General features: G+C 41.4%; 1 protein-coding gene across 1 annotated transcript in view; it reads left to right on the top strand.

Moving 5' to 3' along the window:
* The window catches only part of NELL2 (neural EGFL like 2), a 218757-nt gene that overhangs the window by 95991 nt on the left and 99022 nt on the right, over positions 1–23744 (top strand). Inside the window, exons 10-11 of the mRNA XM_075274344.1 lie at positions 13209–13300; positions 18522–18624. Coding sequence (XP_075130445.1) covers positions 13209–13300; positions 18522–18624 — 195 coding nt within the window. The remainder of the gene's footprint in view (positions 1–13208; positions 13301–18521; positions 18625–23744) is intronic.

Raw genomic sequence — 23744 nt, 5'->3', positions numbered from 1 at the left:
ACGCCTCTAAAGAAGACTTCACACTGTGCCTCAGCAGTTGTACATGTCACAATTGACCTTGTTTGACAGCTGACTTACAGATTCAACAAATACCTATCTGAAATGAAGACACAGAGCATCTGAGTGCTTAGTTGGTAGCAGCTCGAGGGCAGAAGCTATGAGGGACTATATTAATGTTTATTTTCTTTCTCTTGTGTCTCCGTATGCTATTTAGTTTGCTTTCTGATGATTTTTCTGATTCATTTCCCGCTCCGTGCTTGTATTTGCTTTTTCATTTATCATTTTAATAGAGTTAAAACAAAATAAAATAGTTTCCCTGAGGCCTCATTTCTACAACACTGCAACATATTACAAATTTCTCTGTTTGTATGAGGCACATATAGTAGTAAAATATCATTGAATTTATGGAAGGAACGCGCAAAGAAGGTATCTTTACTCCTTAGCCTTTTGTTGATGGAAGATAGAGAGGAGATGAATTATTCCCAAGAGAACATTGATTCCTATGGAATGATAGAGAGCTTCTGCCCAATGATGCTTGCAGAATTTATAACCAGGAAATCCATAAAGCAAATCAGTGGAATTTGTGGAAATAAGACTAAGACTACTGGCACAAGGCTAAGTGCAGGGTTCACTTTCTTTACTGTGCCCTGGCTTCAAAACAGACATGTAAGGGTCCATTCACACGGAGGAAAATGGTGAAGAATTTGGTGTGTAATTTCAGCGCTGAAAAAAGCCTCCCATTGACCTCAATAGGTTCCTTTTTCTAGGAACCCATTGTAGTCAATGGGAGGCTTTTTTTCAGCGCTGAAGTTTCACACCAAATTCCTCACCATTTTCCTTCAAGTGAATGGACCCTAAGGGGCCTGTCCTGAGTTTTCTCCTGGACTTGCGGCTCCACACACAGACCCGTAACAATATGGGCGTATATATGGGGCCACTACAATATAATGGGTCAGTGTAATAACCGTTTAAATACGGCTAACACACTGACAATGAAGATAGTCATGTGCATGGAGCCTTACTAGAATTCTGTTCTTTAAAATTAAATGTTTACATGTCTCCCTATCTAGCTTGCACTGTGTCACCTTTAAAGGGGTATTCCCATGTACATAATTATTTTTAAATTTGTAGCTAATTAAAATTTAAACATTTTTGAAAATATAAGTAATTAAACATTTTGCAGAGTTTTAAAGATTTTCTCTAAATATCTTGTGGTGACAGTCTTGATCGATTGCCAGTGGATATGACCATGAATGCAGGAACTTTCTAAGCTCAGAAAATCCGCCATGATTTCTTTATTGTGGCCGGGATATCTCCTGATACATGTAGTGTCCCTGTCTGATATCCCAGCTACAATAAGAAAATCATAACTGGGTTCCTGACAAGTCCCAGATCATAGAAAGTTTCTGCATTAGTCTTGTAACCATTGGCAACCAATCACGATAACAGACACCAATAAGAAAGTTAGAGAAAATCTTTAAAACTTTGCAGAATTTTTAATTACTTCTATTTACAAAAATGTTTAGCTTTTAATTATCTACAAACGGAGATATGATTATGTACATGGGAATACCCCTTTAACCTGACATAGTAGTCAAACAATAGGACATATTTATAATGGCTTCTTGTGCTACAACACTAGTTCTGCCATAATATATTAATATAATATATTTACCCTAAAATGAACAATTGTTTTTGCCTTCCTAGACACTGGTAAAAAAAAAGTGTAGTAAAGTGGGCACGGCTGTGTCAAGTTGTAAAATTTGCCAGCTGTATTATTAGTGTTGACCAATTTTTAAGCACAAATTGGTCTAAATTATACTACACAGGAGGCGATCTAAAGAAGGCAAGTGAGTCTAATATCAAAGATGTGCAGAAACCTTTGAATTGCATGCACTACTATTATAGATTTGGCACATTGTCTGACTGTCAAAGCTTATGCTAAATGTTGGACAGAGTTATCTGCCGAAATGCGTTTATCTAGAACATGCAATACAGAACAGATGTTTGTGCCTTCCTATTATTATTTGTTTTTAGAGCACCATTAAATCCATGAATTCCATGATGTTATACATTCCTAGACACTTTTGCCAAGGGTGTAGTAAAGTGGGCGTGACTGTGAAGTGGTAAAATATACCAGCTAAATCTGCTGAAATGTGTTTATCTAGAACATGTAATACAGATATTTTTTAATGTACAATCTGATTTACGGTATAGAGTACATAAATTATACATGGTTTGGGGATTTTTTTCAACATCGAGATATCTCTGGAGGTTTCATGCTCATTCATCACTCACTCATTTTAAGTAAACTGAGGCTACTGTTAGTTGGTTACCAGAGCATACAGTAAATCTTCAAGTTATATTACCTGTCGCCTGTGACATATTAAAAGAGTTCTTTGTCAGTGAAAATTACAGTATCTGTAATAAATGATGTACTGCAATTCACTTACTAAGCCATGGTCTTGGGCATGACATTCCCATGTGGTAATATATCTGCCCTGATGCTGTGTGTCCATGGTACAGGGGTTCCTCTTAAAGGAGTATTCCCATGTACATAACCATTTTTACATTTGTAGAGAATTAAAAAAAACATTTTTGCAAGTATAAGTAATTAAAGGGGCTCTATCAGCAAAATCATGCTGATAGAGCCCCACATATGCGTGAATAGCCTTTAAAAAGGCTATTCAGGCACCGTAAATGTTATATTAAATTACCCCCCCCATTTTTAAAATAAAACCCTAAAAAAGAATGTGATCTACTTACGGATTGTGCATGCTGGGTTGGCATTCAGGGTCCGCCGTCTTCTTCATCCACGCCTCTTCTTCCTCCAATGTCCTCGGGTCCGTCCTCCTCCGGCGCTCGCGAACTGACATCGCTTTAAAAAAATGGCCTGGGGGCATGCGCAGTAGCATGCGGCTTCTACTACGGCTACTGCGCATGCGCCCAGGCCATTTTTTTTTTTATCAATGTCAGTTCGCGAGCGCCGGAGGTGGACGGGATCGGAGGACATCGGAGGAAGAAGAGGCGTGGATGAAGAAGACGGCGCACCCTGAATGCCCGCCCAGCGTGCACGATGCGTAAGTAGATCACATTCTTTTTTAGGGTATTATTTTAAAACTGGGGGGTAGTTTAGTATAACATTTACGGTGCCTGAATAGCCTTCTTAAAGGCTATTCACGCATATGTGGGGCTCTATCAGCATGATTTTGCTGATAGAGCCCCTTTAAATATTTTGCAGAGTTTTAAAGATTTTCTCTAATTATCTGTCATGACCTGATTGTTTGTTGGTGTACTGTTCTGTCGGGGATTTGATCCGGGCTTCTGTGATCGGCTGCTGGGTTCCCTGCCATGGAGCCATCAGTGTGCACATAGTGTTCTGGACTTCTGAACACATTTGAGGTTATACGAGTCTAACCTCAGGTGTTATGGGTCGCCATCATCCTATGGGAGGATCTGGGGGCCTTTATTAGGAAGAGGGCTGGCTCCACCAGTTGCCGGTTTTTGTGGTCCCAACCTAGAATTCTTGGCTTTAGGAGGAAGAGGAGTGATTTGCTTGTGCTTACTGACTAAAAAGGAGTTTGAGTGTTGTTTGTGTGTGAGTTGGTTTTTCCCTCCACACTTCTATTCTGCCCTTCCCTTCACGTCTGTTTGCTTGGCACTATCCGGTTGTTTGAGGTGGGTTCCAGTTTATTTTTCCCCAGTCTCGTGTTTGCCCTTTCCTCACCTCTCCACTGTCCCTCTCCTCATTCCTCTTGTTTTGTACTCTGTTGTGCTGCATGTCAGTTGTCCAGCACCTCCCGTCCGGTTTGTTTGTCTGCAGCTGCACCTTTATTTTTGTAGGGGTCACCACCCTAGAATCCCCAGTCCCTAGCTTTCTTGCAGCTCTTGCCCTGTCTGTCTGTCAGGTCTTCGTGCTAGAGAGCCAGGAGTCGTCGGGGCCAAGGTTAGCTTGGAGACAGCTGACCACCACCCGTAGGCAGGGCCTAGCTAGCCACTGTAGTGCCAGGGATAGTCTCCTTCCCCTGTCTCCTTAGTGGTGCTATCTGCAGCCTAGAATCTGTGTCTGGACTCTGACACGAACTTGACAGTAAAACCGGCCCAAAATACCCATCGGTCCGTTGTATCATGGCCTCCCTGGAAGATTTGGTGACACAGATGCAGAGACTAACTATGAAGGTCGTCGAAATGGACAAGCGTATGGAAGCTATGCCTGTAGCCATTCCTCGGACAACGGACCCTAAGGTGGGCCTGCCGGAACCTTTTACCGGGGACCGGCAGGATTTTTTTCGTTTTGAAAATGCATGTAAATTGTATTTCAGGCTCAGGCCTCAGTCCTCTGGTGATACATTACAGCAGGTTGGCATTATCATGTCTCTGCTTAGGGGGTCTCCACAGACGTGGGCATTCTCGTTGCCAGCCTCTTTTTTTTTGTAACTCAAATTTTTATTGAAAATTTTTTCTGTTTTATACAATAAGAAAAGACAATTACAAGTAACAAGGCGAACACCCGCCCTGCGAACAAAAAAAGCACACAGTGCTCGTTGCCAGCCTCTGCTCCTTGCCTACAGTCTGTGGAGAAATTTTTCAGGGCTCTTGGTCTTTTATATGAGGACCTTGATCGGGAATCTACTGCTGAATCAATGCTGTGGTCCTTGCGTCAGGGAAAAAAAGACGCTGAGACCTACTGTGCGGAGTTCCGTAGGTGGGCAGCAGACACCACTTGGAACTCTTCAGCATTAAAAAGTTTTTTTCTGACTGGGTTGAATGCTAAGATTAAGGATCTTATGGTCGCTTTCCCCAAGCCTAAATCTCTCGAGGACGCCATGCTGTCGGCGATAAGGGCTGACAGACGTCTCAGGGAGAGGCAGGCTGAGGATACTGACTGGCGTTTCAGGGCGTCTGAGCTTTCCCGCCCAGCTGAATATTCTGATGAGCCCATGCAGCTGGGTGGTATGGTCAATCGCAATGGAGAGCGAGAGAGGCGCCGTCAGACTGGTCGGTGCTTCTACTGTGGAGAATTGGGCCACTTTATTGAATATTGTGAGAAACGTCCTAATCGCAGACCTGGTGGGGATGTAAAAAGGAGAAAATCTCCCTCTCCCAATGATATTTCTGTATCTAGTCCGGTTAGATTGGGGTTTATAAAATCGTCTGGGGTTCTTTTTCAGGCCAAATCTTCTCTGTACAGTAACAGGGAGGAGATTGATGTCCTTATTGATTGTGGTTCAGCGCTGAACCTTATTGACGCTAAGTTTGCGCAAGACAACTCTTTGAAGTTAAAGGAGTTGTCTCTTCCTATCCCAGTATCCGCAATTGACAATTCTCCATTGGGCCTTAATGCCATTACCCATTCTGTTGCTGATTTTGATTTATGTTTTAAACCTGATCATAAAGAAATGATTGAATTATTTGTTTTGCCTAATTTGCCGGCCAGTATTGTTTTGGGGCTTCCCTGGCTGAGGAAGCACAATCCTGTAATTGGCCCAATAATGTTATTTTGTCCTGGGGCAAAGAATGTGTTAAAAGGTGTGGTGACGCCATGATTGCCACAATAACTGATTGTTCTTTACCTGCGGAAATATCTGATTTTCAGGATGTCTTTAGTGAATCTGAGTCTAAGACCTTACCGCCTCATCGGGAGTATGACTGTGCCATAGAATTTGTCCCGGGGGCGGCGATGCCCAAAAGTCGCCTCTTCAACCTGTCTATACCTGAACGTGAGGCATTAAAAGAATATTTAACCAAGAGTTTGGAGGCTGGTCATATCAGACCCTTGAAATCTCCCGTAGCGGTAGGGTTCTTCTTTGTAAAGAAAAAGGACGGAGGTCTACGTCCTTGTTTGGATTTTCGTGAGATCAATAAGATCACTGTGAGAAACCCTTATCCTTTGCCGTTGATACCGGACTTGTTTAATCAGATAGTGGGGGCCAAATGGTTCTCTAAGATTGACTTGAGAGGGGCCTATAATCTCCTGAGGATTAAAGAAGGTGATGAATGGAAAACTGCCTTTAATACCCCTGAGGGGCATTTTGAGAATCTTGTCATGCCATTTGGTCTTACTAATGCTCCAGCCTTTTTCCAGAATTTCATTAATGATGTTTTAGGTCCGGTTCTAGGTAGGGGAGTTCTGGTTTATCTGGATGACATTTTGATTTACTCCAAGGATATTTCATCCCATTGGGCAAAAGTAAGAGAGGTCTTACAAATCCTTAGGGAAAATGCCTTATATGCTAAACCAGAGAAATGTTTATTTGCAGTTCAAGAATTGTCATTTTTGGGGTATATTTTATCATCTGAGGGTTTTAAGATGGACCCAGAGAAGGTTAAAGCTGTGTTGGATTGGCCAAGGCCTGAGACCTTGAAAGCATTACAGAGGTTTCTGGGTTTTGCCAATTATTATAGGAAGTTCATCAAGAATTTCTCTGTGCTTGCTAAACCCATAACTGACTTGACTAAAAAGGGAGCCAATCTTAAGCAGTGGCCCTTGAAAGCAGTGGAGGCTTTTGAAGCTCTGAAAGTTAGGTTTAGCTCTGCTCCAGTGCTTATCCAACCAGATGAGGATCTGCCTTTTACGGTTGAGGTGGATGCTTCGTCTGTAGGAGTGGGTTCAGTATTGTCACAGGAGAAGGAGGGGCGACTGCATCCGTGTGCCTTCTTCTCAAAAAAGTTTTGCCCGGCAGAATCCAATTATGACATTGGCGATCGAGAGTTGTTAGCTATTAAACTGGCCTTACAGCACTGGCGTAATTTTTTGGAGGGTGCTAGACATCCAGTTAAGATTCTTACTGATCATAAAAACTTAACCTATTTGGATGCTGCAAAACGTTTAAATGCCAGACAAGCTCAGTGGGCGCTTTTCTTTGCCCGTTTCAACTTTTCAGTGACCTATGTTCCCGGTACTAAGAATGTCAGGGCTGACGCTCTGTCAAGAAGTTTAACTCCCAGTCATGAATCCGACAAACCTGAATTTTTGCTAAAAAGGGGAGTTGTGTTGGCAGCCCTAGATACTCTATTGGAGGCTCAGATTTTGAAGGCTCAGGACAGGGCTCCTAGGGGGACCCCACGGGGTAAGTTGTTCGTACCAAAGGTCCTGCGGGGTCAGTTTTTACAGGAATGTCATGACTCCAGACTGGCAGGGCATCCAGGGGTGGCAGAAACTAAGAGACTAGTTACTAGGAATTTTTGGTGGCCAGGTTGTAGAGCGGAGGTGGCGGTACATGTGGCTAAATGTGCGGTCTGTGCCAGATCTAAAGCCTCTCATGCGCAGACAGCAGGGTTACTACATCCTTTGCCTATTCCTAGTAGTCCTTGGACACATTTGGCCATAGACTTCATTACGGACTTGCCACGATCTGAAGGTAACACGGTTATTTGGGTCATAGTTGACCGGTTTAGTAAGATGTGTCATCTGATTCCTTTTCCTAAGTTACCCTCAGCCAAAATTTTGGCAAAGGAATTTGTTAAAAATGTGGTACGTCTGCATGGAGTTCCGGAGGATATTGTCTCTGACAGGGGTTCTCAGTTTGTAGCTCGTTTTTGGAGGGCATTTTGTGGCAGACTGGGTATAAAATTGTCCTTCTCCTCCGGGTACCATCCTGAGTCCAACGGGCAGACTGAGAGAAAAAATCAAGATATTGAGCAGTTCCTTCGTTGTTTTGTCTCTGATAATCAGGATGATTGGGCAGATTTTTTACCTTTGGCCGAATTTGCTCTTAACAACCATGATTCCTCTGCGGCAGGCTGCTCTCCATTTTTCTGCTGTAATGGTAAACACCCTATTTTTGGGCCCTTTTCGGGAGCTAAGTCTCTGGTGCCAGAGGAGGAGTCCTTCTCTCTTAAGATGGAGGATGTTTGGGTCAGGGTAAAGAGAAATCTGGTATCTTGTTCACGGAGAAATAAAATGGTGGCGGACAAGAAAAGGAGAAAAGTTGATTTTGTGGTGGGTGACCGGGTGTGGCTACTAGCCAAAAACTTGAAATTGAAGGTCCCCTCTAAGAAGTTGGGTCCTAAGTTTGTGGGTCCTTTTTCTGTGACAGAACTTATTAATGAAGTTTCGGTCAGGTTAGACATTCCCCCTTCATGGAAAATAAACTCTGTGTTCCATGTCTCTCTGTTAAAAAAGGTGAGTTCGGTGGAGACTGCACCTACAGTTGTGCCTCCCCTGGACTCAGACGGAGAGTATGAGGTCTCCCGGATTGTGGATTCCAGATTTTTGAGGGGAACCCTTCAGTATTTGGTGGCTTGGAAAGGGTATGGTGTGGAGGACAACTCATGGGTTCGGGCTTCTGAGGTGTCTGCGCCCAGACTGGTGGCTGCCTTCCACCGGAGATATCCAGATAGGGCTCGGCCCAGGAATCCGGGGGATTCCCGTTGAAGGGGGGGGTACTGTCATGACCTGATTGTTTGTTGGTGTACTGTTCTGTCGGGGATTTGATCCGGGCTTCTGTGATCGGCTGCTGGGTTCCCTGCCATGGAGCCATCAGTGTGCACATAGTGTTCTGGACTTCTGAACACATTTGAGGTTATACGAGTCTAACCTCAGGTGTTATGGGTCGCCATCATCCTATGGGAGGATCTGGGGGCCTTTATTAGGAAGAGGGCTGGCTCCACCAGTTGCCGGTTTTTGTGGTCCCAACCTAGAATTCTTGGCTTTAGGAGGAAGAGGAGTGATTTGCTTGTGCTTACTGACTAAAAAGGAGTTTGAGTGTTGTTTGTGTGTGAGTTGGTTTTTCCCTCCACACTTCTATTCTGCCCTTCCCTTCACGTCTGTTTGCTTGGCACTATCCGGTTGTTTGAGGTGGGTTCCAGTTTATTTTTCCCCAGTCTCGTGTTTGCCCTTTCCTCACCTCTCCACTGTCCCTCTCCTCATTCCTCTTGTTTTGTACTCTGTTGTGCTGCATGTCAGTTGTCCAGCACCTCCCGTCCGGTTTGTTTGTCTGCAGCTGCACCTTTATTTCTGTAGGGGTCACCACCCTAGAATCCCCAGTCCCTAGCTTTCTTGCAGCTCTTGCCCTGTCTGTCTGTCAGGTCTTCGTGCTAGAGAGCCAGGAGTCGTCGGGGCCAAGGTTAGCTTGGAGACAGCTGACCACCACCCGTAGGCAGGGCCTAGCTAGCCACCGTAGTGCCAGGGATAGTCTCCTTCCCCTGTCTCCTTAGTGGTGCTATCTGCAGCCTAGAATCTGTGTCTGGACTCTGACACGAACGTGACATTATCTTGGTGATCACAGTCTTGTTGTCTTGATCGTTTGCCATGAATGCAAGATCTTTCTAAGGTCCGAAAATCAGCCATGATTTCCTTATTGTGGCCGGGAAATCTTCTCATACATGTAGTGTCCCTGCCTGAACCCAGCTACAATAAGAAAATTGTGGCTGGGTTCCTGACAAGTCCCAGACAATATAAAATTTCTGCATGTGCTTTCAATGGGGCGAGGAGAATAAAGATCTGCAAGACACCTCTAGAAGGTGCTTTACTCTCTTGAGAACAAAGTATCAGATACATGTTGATCCTTCAGACAGTTGGCACACCCTGATATACATAGGATAATCAGCCATATCCTCTGAAATAGTGTATGGCTGACATTGCTCTTATGTATAGTCAAACCGTAAATGTAGTTATAAAATGACTGTAGAATTTGAGACAAAAAATATGCAAATCTATTCTCCAGGATGTAAATTCCAGGTCCTGTGTCCAAAACAGTCAATTCCAAGTCATTTTCTCAGGACATTGACCATTAATTGGCCAGTTAAATGGCCATTAACCAATAATTTGTGATTTGTGAGCGGTGTTTTTTTCCATGGCACCTGTGGATTAGGGGCTGATAGAACAGTTGAATATATTTTTCTTGTTATATACTGCATTTAGCTGTCTGTGCAAGGCTGTAAATGTTTTCAGAATGGTAAGTTTGGACAATTCCAGAGCCAGACATCTGATGGCTGATTTCAATCTCTTGTCAATTTTCACCTCTATGCCATCATATATGTTCAATGACATGACTGATTTATTTTGGCTTCTGACCTCAAATTAATCCTTAGAACTATATTCTTGGTCCTTTTAAGAACCATCGACCTGAAGGTGAGGGGATTCATTTGAAAGCTTTCTCAAATGAAATGGAATTAATAATTTACATCTTTACAGTCTAAATAAAATATTTATTTTTTATGAAAATCAAGAAAGACACATGACTGTTATAACTGTATTACATTTAATTGAGTGTTAATAGTTTATGAAGTTCACATACAAAATCCCCATCCAAGCTATATGTACTCACTCCTGTATAATGGTATGGATTTTATAACATTGAAGATCTAATGGTAAAATACTTAATTATACCAACTTTTCCAAACCCATTATTCGGAATCTCTAAATGTTGTAGTTTGCTTCCTCGAACCTGTGCCGCTTATGCATCACATGAAATATGTTCTTTTGATATTTTGAACATCTTGTTGCAAAGTACTAAACTACCATAATGGGATATGAAATATATATACCGTATGTCGCACACTGTGTTTAGCTATAATTGTATAACCTGTTAAAACACTTTTTGCACATTATCTCTGCCATGTCTTTGTTTTGTAGTCTATGTAATTTATTGTCAGTGGTTAAAAGCTTACTCACAAACTTAGTTATGAGGTCTCCATTAGGCATCAACAGCTCAAGTAAAATGGATCTGTATACTGAATTTTGAGTAGGCAGCTGAAAAATTGATAGCTTAGAGAGGATCATATGGTATTCTGTTTTATATATGTAGCTCAGGAGTGCATTTGGTGCTTTAGAAAGATTAGCCTTGTCATACATAGTAATGAACTTGTGCTGCCCTTTATATAAAAATACATATTGTTCTGCTCTTTTATTAATACATACAGTTATATGACTGTATTATTAGCCAGCATTGTGTTATTGGTACAATGCACAGCAGTAGAAATGATGGACAGGCTACTTTGTACATTCATTACAGTTCACATGGTGTTGAGCCATTACTGTATGGTTATTCTTTCATATTCAGCCTATGTTAGACCTATAAGAGTAAACATTTTCCACTGCTTAACCTACATAGTTGTCTGCTGCTTTTTCTCCCTGAAGGTTGTGTAACGTACATGTGAAAAGCAAATTTAGGTCTACATCTGGTCATACATTGGACAATTCGATGCCCTATAAGGGACTGTCTACTCTAGAAACCACAGTTTAAATACTTTGTCATTAATATAAGGATTGCTCCAGTTCAGCACTATCATCTATTAGCCAAGGTGGAGAGGCCACAGGTAGCAACGTGCAGCTAAATAACATTGTAGGAAAAATGTTGCAATAATGTTGGCATTTTTCAGTTTTTCCCCTCACATATAAGTCTACGGGGCAGTTTTTCGAAAGGAAGAGTTAACATGCTCTATTTTACAGAAATGCTGCTTTTGTGCATTGTTTTTTATTTCACAATGTGTGAATAGGATTAAACAAAATCTTGTTCACTTTGCTGGGATTGTAAAAGGCAACATTTATACTGTGTTTCCACATCAGCCAAAAAGCTTGCATTTCTGGAATATGTGGCATTATGCTAGGTTCACACCTGCGTTCAGGGTCTCCATTCTATGGTTTCCGTCTTCTGCATGCCAGAAGACGGAAACCATAGACCGGGTCCGGCCATGAGCGGCGGTGAGCGTTTTAGGCTCTCCGCTGCGAAACCGGATTTTTTAATCTGGACACAGAGTACTGCATGTCTGACTCTGTGTCCGGATTCTAAAACCCAGTTTCGCGATGGAGAGCATAAAACGCTCACCGCCGCTCACGGCCGGACAGCTTTCTCACCCATTCAAATGAATGGGTGAGAGACTCCTGCAGGTTTCCGTATCCTGCCTCTGAAAATATCTCCCGTATGTGGTATACGTTGAATGTGTACCAAAAGAAATATTACCAATTCAAATGAAATAACTCCTTATATTCCTCATATCACTCATTTAATTATGCTTCAGATGTTAGAAAGTTTAAAGAGGACCTTTCATAGTCTGGGGCACAGGCAGTCCTATATACTGCTGGAAAGCCGACAGTGCGCTGAATTCAGTGCACTGTCGGCTTTCCCTATCTGTGCTCACAGTGCTCTTCTATAGACGAGTATTATCAGGAGGGGAGGAGGCGTTCCTCCCCGCTCACACTCTACAGTGCTATAAGCGCTGCTTTGAAGAAGGATGTACCTTACTGACTTTCAGGAACACTCTTCTTACTGTAAAGATCTACGGTACCGGGACTGAAAGCTCTTTACCCGTGGCACAGATCGGGAAAGTTGACTCTCAGCTTTCCAGCAGTATATAGAACTGCCTGTTTCCCAAACCATGAAAGGTCCTCTTTAACTCTTTGTTATCAAAGTAATGACATGTAAGGCTATGTATACATCTATGCCTGTTGTCCATCCTGTGCAGATGTATGAAATTGCCAGAAAAATAGAGCTACAAACCAAAGGTTTTTTTTGTATAACAATTTCAGTTTAAAAAAAATAAAATAAAAAAGGACAACCAATAGACCCCCATTACAGTCAGTGGGGCCCCTCTAGACCCATTTGTCTGTCATTAGTTCTGTCATCAGATGTGAATATATAATAATCGGTTGCATTTGATAATTCTGTATTATTTGGCTCAGTGTTTAGTATTACCTTGCCTTCCAGTGCTGGAGTCCCAGCTTCAAATTCAACTTTTTTTTTCTTTTTAATGTAGATTGTGAGGCTCATATAGGGATCACAATGCACATTTTTTTTTCCTATCAGTATGTCTTTGTAGAATGGGAGGAAATCCATGCAAACACAGGGAGAACATACAAACTCCTTGCAGATGTTGTTCCTGGCAGAATTCGAACCCAGGACTCCAGCGCTGCAAGGCTGCAGTGCTAACCACTGAGCCACCGTGTTGCCCCAGCTTCAAATTCAACTTTGTATGTTCTCCCTTAGTTTGCACTCCAGTTTTCCTCCCACATACCAAAGATATGCTCATTGGGAATTAAAATTGTGAGCCCTATATTGCACAGTGACTGTCAACGTCTGTAAAGTGGTGCAGAATATAGCGCTACACAAATAAGAGAACTAAATGATTTCTAGTGTACTATACCTCAGCTGGACTGGATAACCCAATACATTTCCCCTATTGCCTTTCAGTGTTTTTGCTGGTTATATCTGCAGTTTACAGACAGTGAGAAAAGCATTGATCACACTTTTTTTTTTCTTTAACAGCTGTATGTGTCTATCAAGGCCAGCTGTATTATGAAGGAGAAAATCAAGCCGTTTATTCTAGTTCTGGGGTCTGCGCACTGCTCCAGTGCAAGGTAAACAAACGTTTAACATTTTGTTCTGTATAGGAACTCAATTTTACTATTGAGTAGGTGACTATATTGTATAAGAATGGTTGATATGTATTGCTATTATCCATTGTCACTCCCCTCCATTGTTTTAGTTCTCCCACTATTTCACACTGTATTCTAATTCAGAAGTGACTGTTATTACTTTATCCTAAAAGGTCATTTTAGGATAAAGTGATATGGAAATTTACACTTTAATGCTTTAAGTTTTTTAATTATCACCTGTTGTCCTAATAATATCATCTTTAAGTAATATATGAAGTGGAATCCGCCTCAAAATCTGCCTGCAAAAAAGGCTTCACTTCAATAGGAGCTGCTCGCTTTTTTTTCCCGCTAGCAATTTTTTCAGCTAGCAGGAAAAAGAAGCGATATGCCCTATCTTGCCACGGATTCTGCGTCACAAGACTGACTCCAGATTAGGTCCATTCATTTGGGCCTAATCAGGAGTGGGATGCTGTGATGGGTTGCCAATGCACTGCATTGGCATGTCGTCGCGGCTAGCCGTGTGGAGAATTCAAACGGTTAATACTTCATATCTATGAAGGTCCTTAAAACGGGTTCATAAATATGACTAAAATTACTATCAGAGGTTGACAAAGTTGCAAAGGATGCAAAATTCAACAGTATTGATAAATGTGCCCCTATAGGTCACAAAAGTTGTGGATTTTGTTGCAGTTTTGGATTCATCAGAAGAGAGCCACTCTTGGCTTTGGCTTAAAAACAGCCAGATCTGTAGCAAAAAACAGAACATGTCCTCAGCTTCAGCTTCAGCTTATATGGAGCTTTAATACAGACGTGTGCATGAGACTCTATCCCATCATAATTGTGGCAGACCATCAGAAGTTCACTATATGCACGAGAAATCGCCTATTACAATATAGCAATTTGCAGCATACCTGAATTCTGTGAGCTTTTTAAATGCCCTTTTGTGCATATGATTTTTGTAACGGAATGGAGCGAGTTCCCTTCAATGCTGCAAGTGTAGCGTGATTATTATAATGCTTTTATAGATGTGTATCATTTCATTGTTTCTTTTTTCCCACACAGCATCTGCTGAAGTAATTGCCATTGTAATGCTTGTGTGAATACATTCTGTGCCTTTGTTTCATGCCCAAGTCCTTCTTTAAAAAGAAAAACGTGACGCACATCAAGAACAAGCAGAGTAGATCCATTCTTTAAACAAAGGTTTCTCACGTGAACACAAAATATAAAGCCGTTCCGTCATCATCTAATGCTCACGTTAAAACTGTTGAGACAAGAAAGCCGCGTACTAAATGACTATAATACAATCCCCGATCCTGGGTTTAAATCCACTAATGCAGGGAAATACAGATGGAGGAGTAATTTATTCCAAAGTACATTCATTTTTTTTCCAAGCAGATGAAGTGTTTTATTTAGTTTATCTAATGGCAATGGAAAATCCCAGTTGGCAGACCCATATGCTGGTACGACAGCACACTAATGCATTTGCATACACTTTAACAAAAATGATAAACACTTTAATATGTCTGCAAGTTACTGTCTGAGTAAAGATTTCTTAATCTTTGCAGCCCAACAACAAGTGAATCGGTAATAATGTCTATTTAAAAAATCCAAAAAAAACATATTCATTTATGAGTGTCAATAGCGCTGTTCATTGCTACCTTATTTAATTAGACATGCTTTATTCTGCCATCTACGGATAAGGAATCAGATTTTCATAGGTAAATGTTTGATTGATAGGATAGGTATAAAAGGAATAGGATTTGTTTATAGCATTAGTCCATCTACAGCTATGTATAGACAAACTCGGCCACTGTAATTCATGCATCTTCATACCAGATATGATAAGTGGTGGGCTTAATGAAAGTCCGTTAGGTCCAAAATGCCAATTATATTGCTGAGTAAGAACAGAAAATATGTCGATAAATACAAAGAAGCAATGCAGAGATAATCATTTTTTTGGATATGCAAATCAGCCTTCAAGTGCATTGGGGGTGGGCCCAGTTTGCTACACTTCTGTGGCATTCACTTGAAATACAGACATCTTTGGCTCCTTTCTTTTCTAGGCATGTGACCCACATTTCCGTCTCCTACACAAAATGTCCATACTGCTGCTACCCCAAATTATAAGAAATATAATCTGAAAATTTTGTGTGCCACCTAAAATTAATACTGCACAAAAGTATATACCTCCTAAATCCCTTTATATTATACCCCCCTTGCCTACATGCTGCTCCATAATGCCTGTTGCATATTAATATTTTCCAAGATTTGGAAAATGGTATGCAGGCCACAGAGAAGTGTAAAAAAAAATTGCATTTACACTTATTTGCATCCTTCCCTTAGTTCCAGCGCTGGACCAGCTGTCTCGTCTTCTGCTCTGTATATATACGGAGTTGATGGGACCACTGATGCCATTTACTTCTCGGAGCTGTATACTTTGCTGATTGGCTGCAGCGATCCTGTCTTTTTGATTTGACTGCTGCAGCCACTCTGTATAATAACAGAGCAGCAGAGGAGATGGCCTGCGTATCAGAGGAATAGAGGAAAAGATGAAGTAAGTATAAATAAATTGTTATTTTATACACTTATCCTGCTGTCTGCAAATGTTTTTTTAATCCCTAACAGCCCCATTAATAATCTTTTAATAATGCTCCCTATATAAAAGACACACCGTTAAGTTGTTAGCCAGCAGCTTCCTGATCTACAGCACATTTCAATTATATAGGCGTCCTGTAGATGCCAATACAATTGGAACTGCTGGTATTTGTGGTGGGCCCCCCAGAGTAAGTGGGTCCAGGTCTGTCCCCTCTACCCCCCTTCCTGCTACACCTCTGGTTACCACCCGCTTGGTGAATAAGAGCTAATTCAGACATAATCTTCCCTGAATCAATTCTTTTGAATAGATGAACAAGATTTCAAAAATAAAAAAGCCAAACTGATCCGAAGGATAGTGAGAAACAAATGATGTATGGTATTTAGAATATTGTACTTGGCGACACATGCACTTTAATATAGCCAAGGCTTAGTAGTGGGAGAATTAACTAAAACCAAATTTACTTTCAAAATATTGGAACAGTTCATATTAGACGTTAGAACATGCACCCCACTGAGATAAGGTTACATGCCATAAAATGATCATCATCATATGTCATGGTAATAGCTTCTTACCTACTTTCTGTGCAGTCATTGCTTTTGAACTTCTCTTGGGTTTCTCTCTAGTGATTCACCAGTTAATCATCTGTTAACTGGAATTATTCACTATGTGTCATCTTCAAGATGTAATTTCACATATAAGACACTTAAACAGGTTAGACTAAAGCCTTTAATGCCCCAAGCATTTATGTAAGCACAACACTATACTGTGAAAATGACAACACAAAGCGAAACATATGATAAAGCTTTAAAGGAAATATGTCTCATTAAAAATCCAATCTAACCTGCAAGAAGCAGGTCTTTAAAGATTGATATAATATATAGATACAATCTTGTATGAAAGAATCAATGTTGTAACTACACACCACAGGCCCCCCTTACCATACTACCACTGTCTGATGTATTGACCTACCTTCTTCCATTACAGTATCCATGCAGCAGCATGTGTGTCTTCTCATCTCCTCCTAGCTCCTACTCTTTGGTACTGCTGGTTCTGAAAGTAAAGTCAAGGAAGCCAGAAGGAGAATAGAAGGAACACAATCTGCCATGCAACTTGTCAATGCTGTGTGTAGGGAGAAGGTAGTTATATAATTTAGTACAGTAAACAGTGATCATGTAGCGAGGGAGGGGGCCGGTGGGTCCCTTTGGCTTAGGGGCCCTGTAGCAAGAGCTATCACTAGTTAGGTACTGTAGTTATACTATAGTTACTCTGCTAATTCTAATTCAGTTCAGCAGACGTTGGTGTTGTGTTTTAATGGAGGTCTGGACAGTATGTGGGAGGTGAGGGGGATATTATTACCTATATGGGTGGGGTGTTTTTACATCTGGGGAAACTATTAGCTATGCTGGGGCACTATTACCTCTGTGATAATTGAGGGGGATTATTACCTGTGGTGGAACTCTACCTGAGGGAGAGCACAATTACCTATGTGGAGCAGGAACATTATCTGTTGTGGCGGGAATTATTACCTAAATGGGGGAGAAGACTAGAGGGACAGTTCACCTGTAGAACAAAGGGAGCCCTGTTACTTTGCTGGGGCACAAGTGAGGTCTGCTTCCTTTTGAGAGGCACAAGAGAGTACTGCTACTTTGCTGCGGCCACAAGGGATTACTATTATCTTTTAAGGGGTTTAAAGGAGACCACTTGCTGCTAATACTGCCTCAATGGGTCACTTCAGTGATACAGCTGAAAATTAGACATCGACAGCCGTCATGAAAAGAATTGCAAAGAGGTTAATGCCCAAGATGCCCTTTTGAACCAGATCCCATGAACTTTTAGCTGCAATCCTGAAAGAATTCTATGTAGCTTGTCATTTATTGATCCTGATCCCAGCTCATTCTGGATAAGAGTCCAGTGGGTGGACCTAATCAGTGAATGACTATTTCTGTAAAAATGCTAATACAGGGAAGGACCACCCACTGAACTCTTCATGTCTTAACAAACGGGGATTCAGGCTAATTACAAATTAGACTTAAAAAATATTATATCATTGGATAGTATAGATTTTATGAATGATCTTTTAACAACTAGGCCTGTAATGATGGTTTCACCATCATCATATACTGGAATTCTTTACCATAAGAACAATGAGAATATGGAACTTTTCCACAAGATTGTGTTGGTTGATGCATTGTACAAATTCAAGAGGTTTCTTGATGCCTTAATTGAAAGTAAATAGTATATCACATTGTAGGTATTAGAGGTATTAGATTTATGGAGATGTATTACTGATGGATGGATGGTTTGATTTGTTTGTTATTTCATGTTATAGGGGATTTTGCCTTTTTCTGAATTATAGGATTATAGTTTGGACTAGATTGACCAGTTATATATAGAAAACCTGTATTACCTTTCTCTAACATGATGTATATTTCCTTAAAAAAATAATAATTATTATTATATGGCTGTCACTCATGTCTATCAAATTTTAGATAATTTAAATCACATCCTCAAACTGAAAATTGCCAGCACCGAGGGAAACACAAAATGGCAACCAAGTTCAGTTATGTAATGTCTCTTATAATGTATGTCTTTTGTGTCACTTTGCAGAACAACAAAATGCAAAGGACAGAGTTTCCAGAATGCATGCCTGCCAATTGTCCACAACAACAGCAAATACTGCTGAAGAACAGCTGCTGCAAAGTCTGCAAAGGTAAAACATAACAGGGTTTCTTCCCATCATTTATGATATATCAAAACTAGACGCCCTTAGCTGTTTTTCAGGAATCTAAACCTTTCTTCCAATAACCCTACTCTGTACTGATGAGGGACATACCCTAAGGCAGTGCAGATGGGTATCCTGGATTTGCTTATTTTTTCACATAGGGCATTCCTTGCAAAATAAGTCTCCATACACTTCATTATAATGTCTTGTCATATATGTTGTATCTTCATTATATAAAAAAAAAAATACACTTCCTCTTTTTCTTCCCCTGAGCTGGCATATTCCATGGATATGTGATAAAGTGACATTTGTGTAGGTCAAAACAATACTGAGAATCGGTTGTCTGGTCCTAGTATCTGGAGAAGGAGGTGGAAATATATATGGCACCTACTTTAAAACATATGGAATATACAAAAACAGCTGAGTGCGAGTGTAGTACAGCAAATAAAGCAATAAAATTGGAAAAAATTATGTATATGTGTTTCCTACGTACTTGACGTTCCTTTCTTTGAAAACTTTTTGACTTTGTGCTATAGTCATAGTTGAAAGTTGTGCAAATTTAAGGCCAGTAGGTCGATAAGGTATATTGAGGGACCATGTCACCAGAAAAAGACCTTTTTTTAAAATAAAAAAAAATTGAGTTTTATGGTTTTTGGTGAGGTTTAAATTTTTTTTCCATGTTATTTAGTATATTAAAAATAAATTAATAAAAATCCGACAGTTCTGAATAACTTCTTGTTTTCTTTTTTTTCTTTTTTTTTTTTTAAATGTAGATTGTGAGCCCTATATAGCCCCACATTTTTTTCCCCTATCAGTATGTCTTTGTAGAATGGGAGGAAATCCATGCGCAAACATGAGGAGAACATACAAACTCCTTGCAGATATTGTTCCTGTTGGGATTCGAACCCAGGAGCCACTGAGCCACCGTGTTGCCCCTAACTTCTTGTTTTCTGTAAATTTCTTTGCACAGCCATCTCACATATCACAGCTATCATATACACTCACCGGCCACTTTATTAGGTACACCATGCTAGTAACGGGTTGGACCCCCTTTTGCCTTCAGAACTGCCTCAATTCTTCGTGGCATAGATTCAACAAGGTGCCTGAAGCATTCTTCAGAGATTTTGGTCCATATTGACATGATGGCATCACACAGTTGCTGTAGATTTGTCGGCTGCACATCCATGATGCGAATCTCCCGTTCCACCACATCCCAAAGATGCTCTATTGGATTGAGATCTGGTGACTGTGGAGGCCATTGGAGTACAGTGAACTCATTGTCATGTTCAAGAAACCAGTCTGAGATGATTCCAGCTTTATGACATGGCGCATTATCCTGCTGAAAGTAGCCATCAGATGTTGGGTACATTGTGGTCATAAAGGGATGGACATGGTCAGCAACAATACTCAGGTAGGCTTTGGCGTTGCAACGATGCTCAATTGGTACCAAGGGGCCCAAAGAGTGCCAAGAAAATATTCCCCACACCATGACACCACCACCACCAGCCTGAACCGTTGATACAAGGCAGGATGGATCCATGCTTTCATGTTGTTGACGCCAAATTCTGACCCTACCATCCGAATGTCGCAGCAGAAATCGAGACTCATCAGACCAGGCAACGTTTTTCCAATCTTCAATTGTCCAATTTCGATGAGCTTGTGCAAATTGTAGCCTCAGTTTCCTGTTCTTAGCTGAAAGGAGTGGCACCCGGTGTGGTCTTCTGCTGCTGTAGCCCATCTGCCTCAAAGTTCGACGTACTGTGCGTTCAGAGATGCTCTTCTGGCTACCTTGGTTGTAACGGGTGGCTATTTGAGTCACTGTTGCCTTTCTATCAGCTCGAACCAGTCTGACCATTCTCCTCTGACCTCTGGCATCAACAACACATTTCCGCCCACAGAACTGCCGCTCACTGGATGGTTTTTCTTTTTCGGACCATTCTCTGTAAACCCTAGAGATGGTTGTGCGTGAAAATCCCAGTAGATCAGCAGTTTCTGAAATACTCAGACCAGCCCTTCTGGCACCAACAACCATGCCACGTTAAAAGGCACTCAAATCACCTTTCTTCCCCATACTGATGCTCGGTTTGAACTGCAGGAGATTGTCTTGACCATGTCTACATGCCTAAATGCACTGAGTTGCCGCCATGTGATTGGCTGATTAGAAATTAAGTGTTAACGAGCAGTTGGACAGGTGTACCTAATAAAGTGGCCGGTGAGTGTATATGTATATACAGAATCCACAACTCAGGTGATGTCACAGCTTATCCCGCTCAGCCTCTTTCTACACTGGTCATAGAGTTTGCACTAGATGACTGTGTCTATTGCTCATGGTCTAATTTATTTTAGGATCAGTGTTAAGAGTTGGAATTGCTAGATTTTATTTTAATTTTTTTTTGTAAATAGATATGTATAATAATATGAAAAAAAAATAAAAGCAATATGACCAAAAATTCTTTAAGAATATGCTTAACAAAAAAGTGATATGAACATTAGTTAATTTTCTGTTGACACAGTCCCTTTAAGAGGTCATATAAACTAGCGTATTGGTTGATGAAGTATTTTGGAGAATAAATACATAACTACACCTGCTTTCTCTGGGAAGAAAAGTGAGCGATAACCTTAAATCAGGTGACTAATAGGCCCACCCCTTTTTTGCCAGCAAAAAGCAGAACATTTGGGGGAATTCATTATTCTTTCATGCAAGTGGTGTTTTTGTACTGTCCTCACCACTTTTTTTTTCATTGAGGCTCAGGAATTTGAAGGTTCCCCTTACATGATCCAGATACCTGTGAATAGAAGCAGGGCAAACATTACTGCATACTAGCACCTAGTTATGCCTAACGTACTATACTTGTATCTTGCATCTGTATGATGCAGTTTTTACGATATATCCGATACATTATTTTACTCCCACACTGGCCCTCTTTATCTCTTACAGTATTCCTACATATGGAGCCTGCATTAATCTTAGATGTCTACATGTCCGCAGCTGATCCCTCATGGATATACATTGATTATTAATCCTAAGCATTCTTCCCTTCCATTAAAAACAAGATAATATGCAGTGATATTAATCTGATAGCACGCCTATCATAAATAGAATCTCAGCACATTGCAGAGTCTTTGTCAGGATCCATTTATTGCCATGGTTACTGGTCATAGCAAATAACTGTATCATGGTGGAAATACACAGGTTTTTTTTTTACTATTGATGGAGATATAGACACAAAAAAGCTACACATTACCCTTATGTCATCATGTGCAGTGCTGTGCAGGAAACATATTTTATACTGCAACCTATGATTTGTTTCCCTTTTATTAAAGGGTATACGCCACTCTTAGTGCCAACATAATGCATTTGCAAATTGTACAGGATATATTAACCCTGCTCGAATTGGGCTAAAACAATTCATTACATTAAAAAAGCACATTATCAGGTTGGCATTTATTTCTTTCTGCTGAAAATAGAATGGCTTTAAAGGGGTTTTCCAGGACTGTGATATTGATCATCTGTCTTTAAAATAGATCATCAATAATAGATCAGTGGGGGTCCCAAAATGGTAACCACACCAGATCTGCTGATGAAAGTGGCTGCAGCTGAACAAGTGCTGGGGCCTCCTTGTTGGGTATCAAGGACAGTACTGTACATTGTATAGCGGCTGTGCATGATATTGTAGCCCATCCCTATTCATTCCAATGGGAATGAGCTGCATCGTGCCATGTGTACAATGAACATGATGTCACTGGCCTCAGAAGAGGAAGTGTCACTCAGGTCCAGGATGTTGGACTTAATTTAATATTTATGGTCTATCCAATATTATAATTCTGGACTAAACTTTTAAGGTATTATTGGGTCTTGAAATTCAATAATATTTTTTATCATAAATAACAAAATGACATCATACATTTTGGAAAATAATTTAGCTGAATTCTGTAATGAGAAGGAGGCGCCATAGTGGACGGACAAGGATAAGAGCTCTTCACTTATTAGAAAAGTGGGGGATTTTATAATTCTAGATCAATAGTCTATATATAGTATGATAGGCTTTGTCATTGAAAAGTTATATTTAACCAGGGAAACCAACATATGCTGTGCATCATCCTATCGATGTACTGAATGTAAGACCTGTAGTACAAAGACATTAGTATAAAAAATAGTGCCATCATACTACTGCATTAACATACCTCCCAACCGTCCCGATTTCCGCGGGACAGTCACGATTTGGGCGACATGTCCCTCGGTCCCGGTTGGAGGGAGGTATGTCCCGATTTCAACTCAGATCTGCGTCCAGAGGATGCAGATCTGAGTTGAACACATATGCGGCTGAAGCAAGGAGCTGACACAGGTCAGCTCCTCGCTTCGCCGCTGCCCGCCTCTCTCCCTGACACATGCGGCTGAAGCTGCTCGCGTGCTCGCTTCGCCGCTGTGTCTCTCTCTCGCTGACACATGCGGCTGAAGCGAGGAGCTGACCGTGTCAGCGAGAGAGAGACGCAGCGGCGAAGCGAGCACGCGAGCAGCTTCAGCCGCATGTGTCAGGGAGAGAGGCGGGCAGCGGCGAAGCGAGGAGCTGACCTGTGTCAGCTCCTTCCTTCAGCCGCATGTGTTAGCAAGAGAGGCGGGCAGAGAGCGGCGAGGGAGCGGAGGAGAAGGTAAGTTTAATGTGGAGGTGGAACGTGAATCTGGGGGCAGATGAAGGAGAGGACGGCATGACACTGGGGGCAGAGATGGAGAGGACGGCATGACACTGGGGGCAAAGATGTGGGGACATGAATCTGGGGGCAGAGATGGATGGACATGAATCTGGGGGCAGAGATGGGGGACATGAATCTGGGGGCAGAGATGTGGAGACATGAATCTGGGGGCAGAGATGGAGAGGACATGAATCTGGGGGCAGAGATGGAAGAGGGACATGAAACTGGGGGCAGATGAAGGGTGTATATGAAACTGGGGGAGAGATAGAGGGGGGACATATAATTTACGGGTGACTGTAGGAGGATTATACTGTGTGCGGGCACATGAAAAATTAACGAGTGGGCGGAGTCAACACAAAAGTGGGCGGGGCTAAATTTGCCGCACATTTTGTCCCTCTTTCAGTTCTTCAAAAGTT

Source organism: Leptodactylus fuscus, chromosome 5 (genome assembly GCF_031893055.1).
Source record: "Leptodactylus fuscus isolate aLepFus1 chromosome 5, aLepFus1.hap2, whole genome shotgun sequence".
Lineage (NCBI taxonomy): Eukaryota > Metazoa > Chordata > Amphibia > Anura > Leptodactylidae > Leptodactylus > Leptodactylus fuscus.
This window is presented reverse-complemented; position numbering and strand designations above follow the sequence as displayed.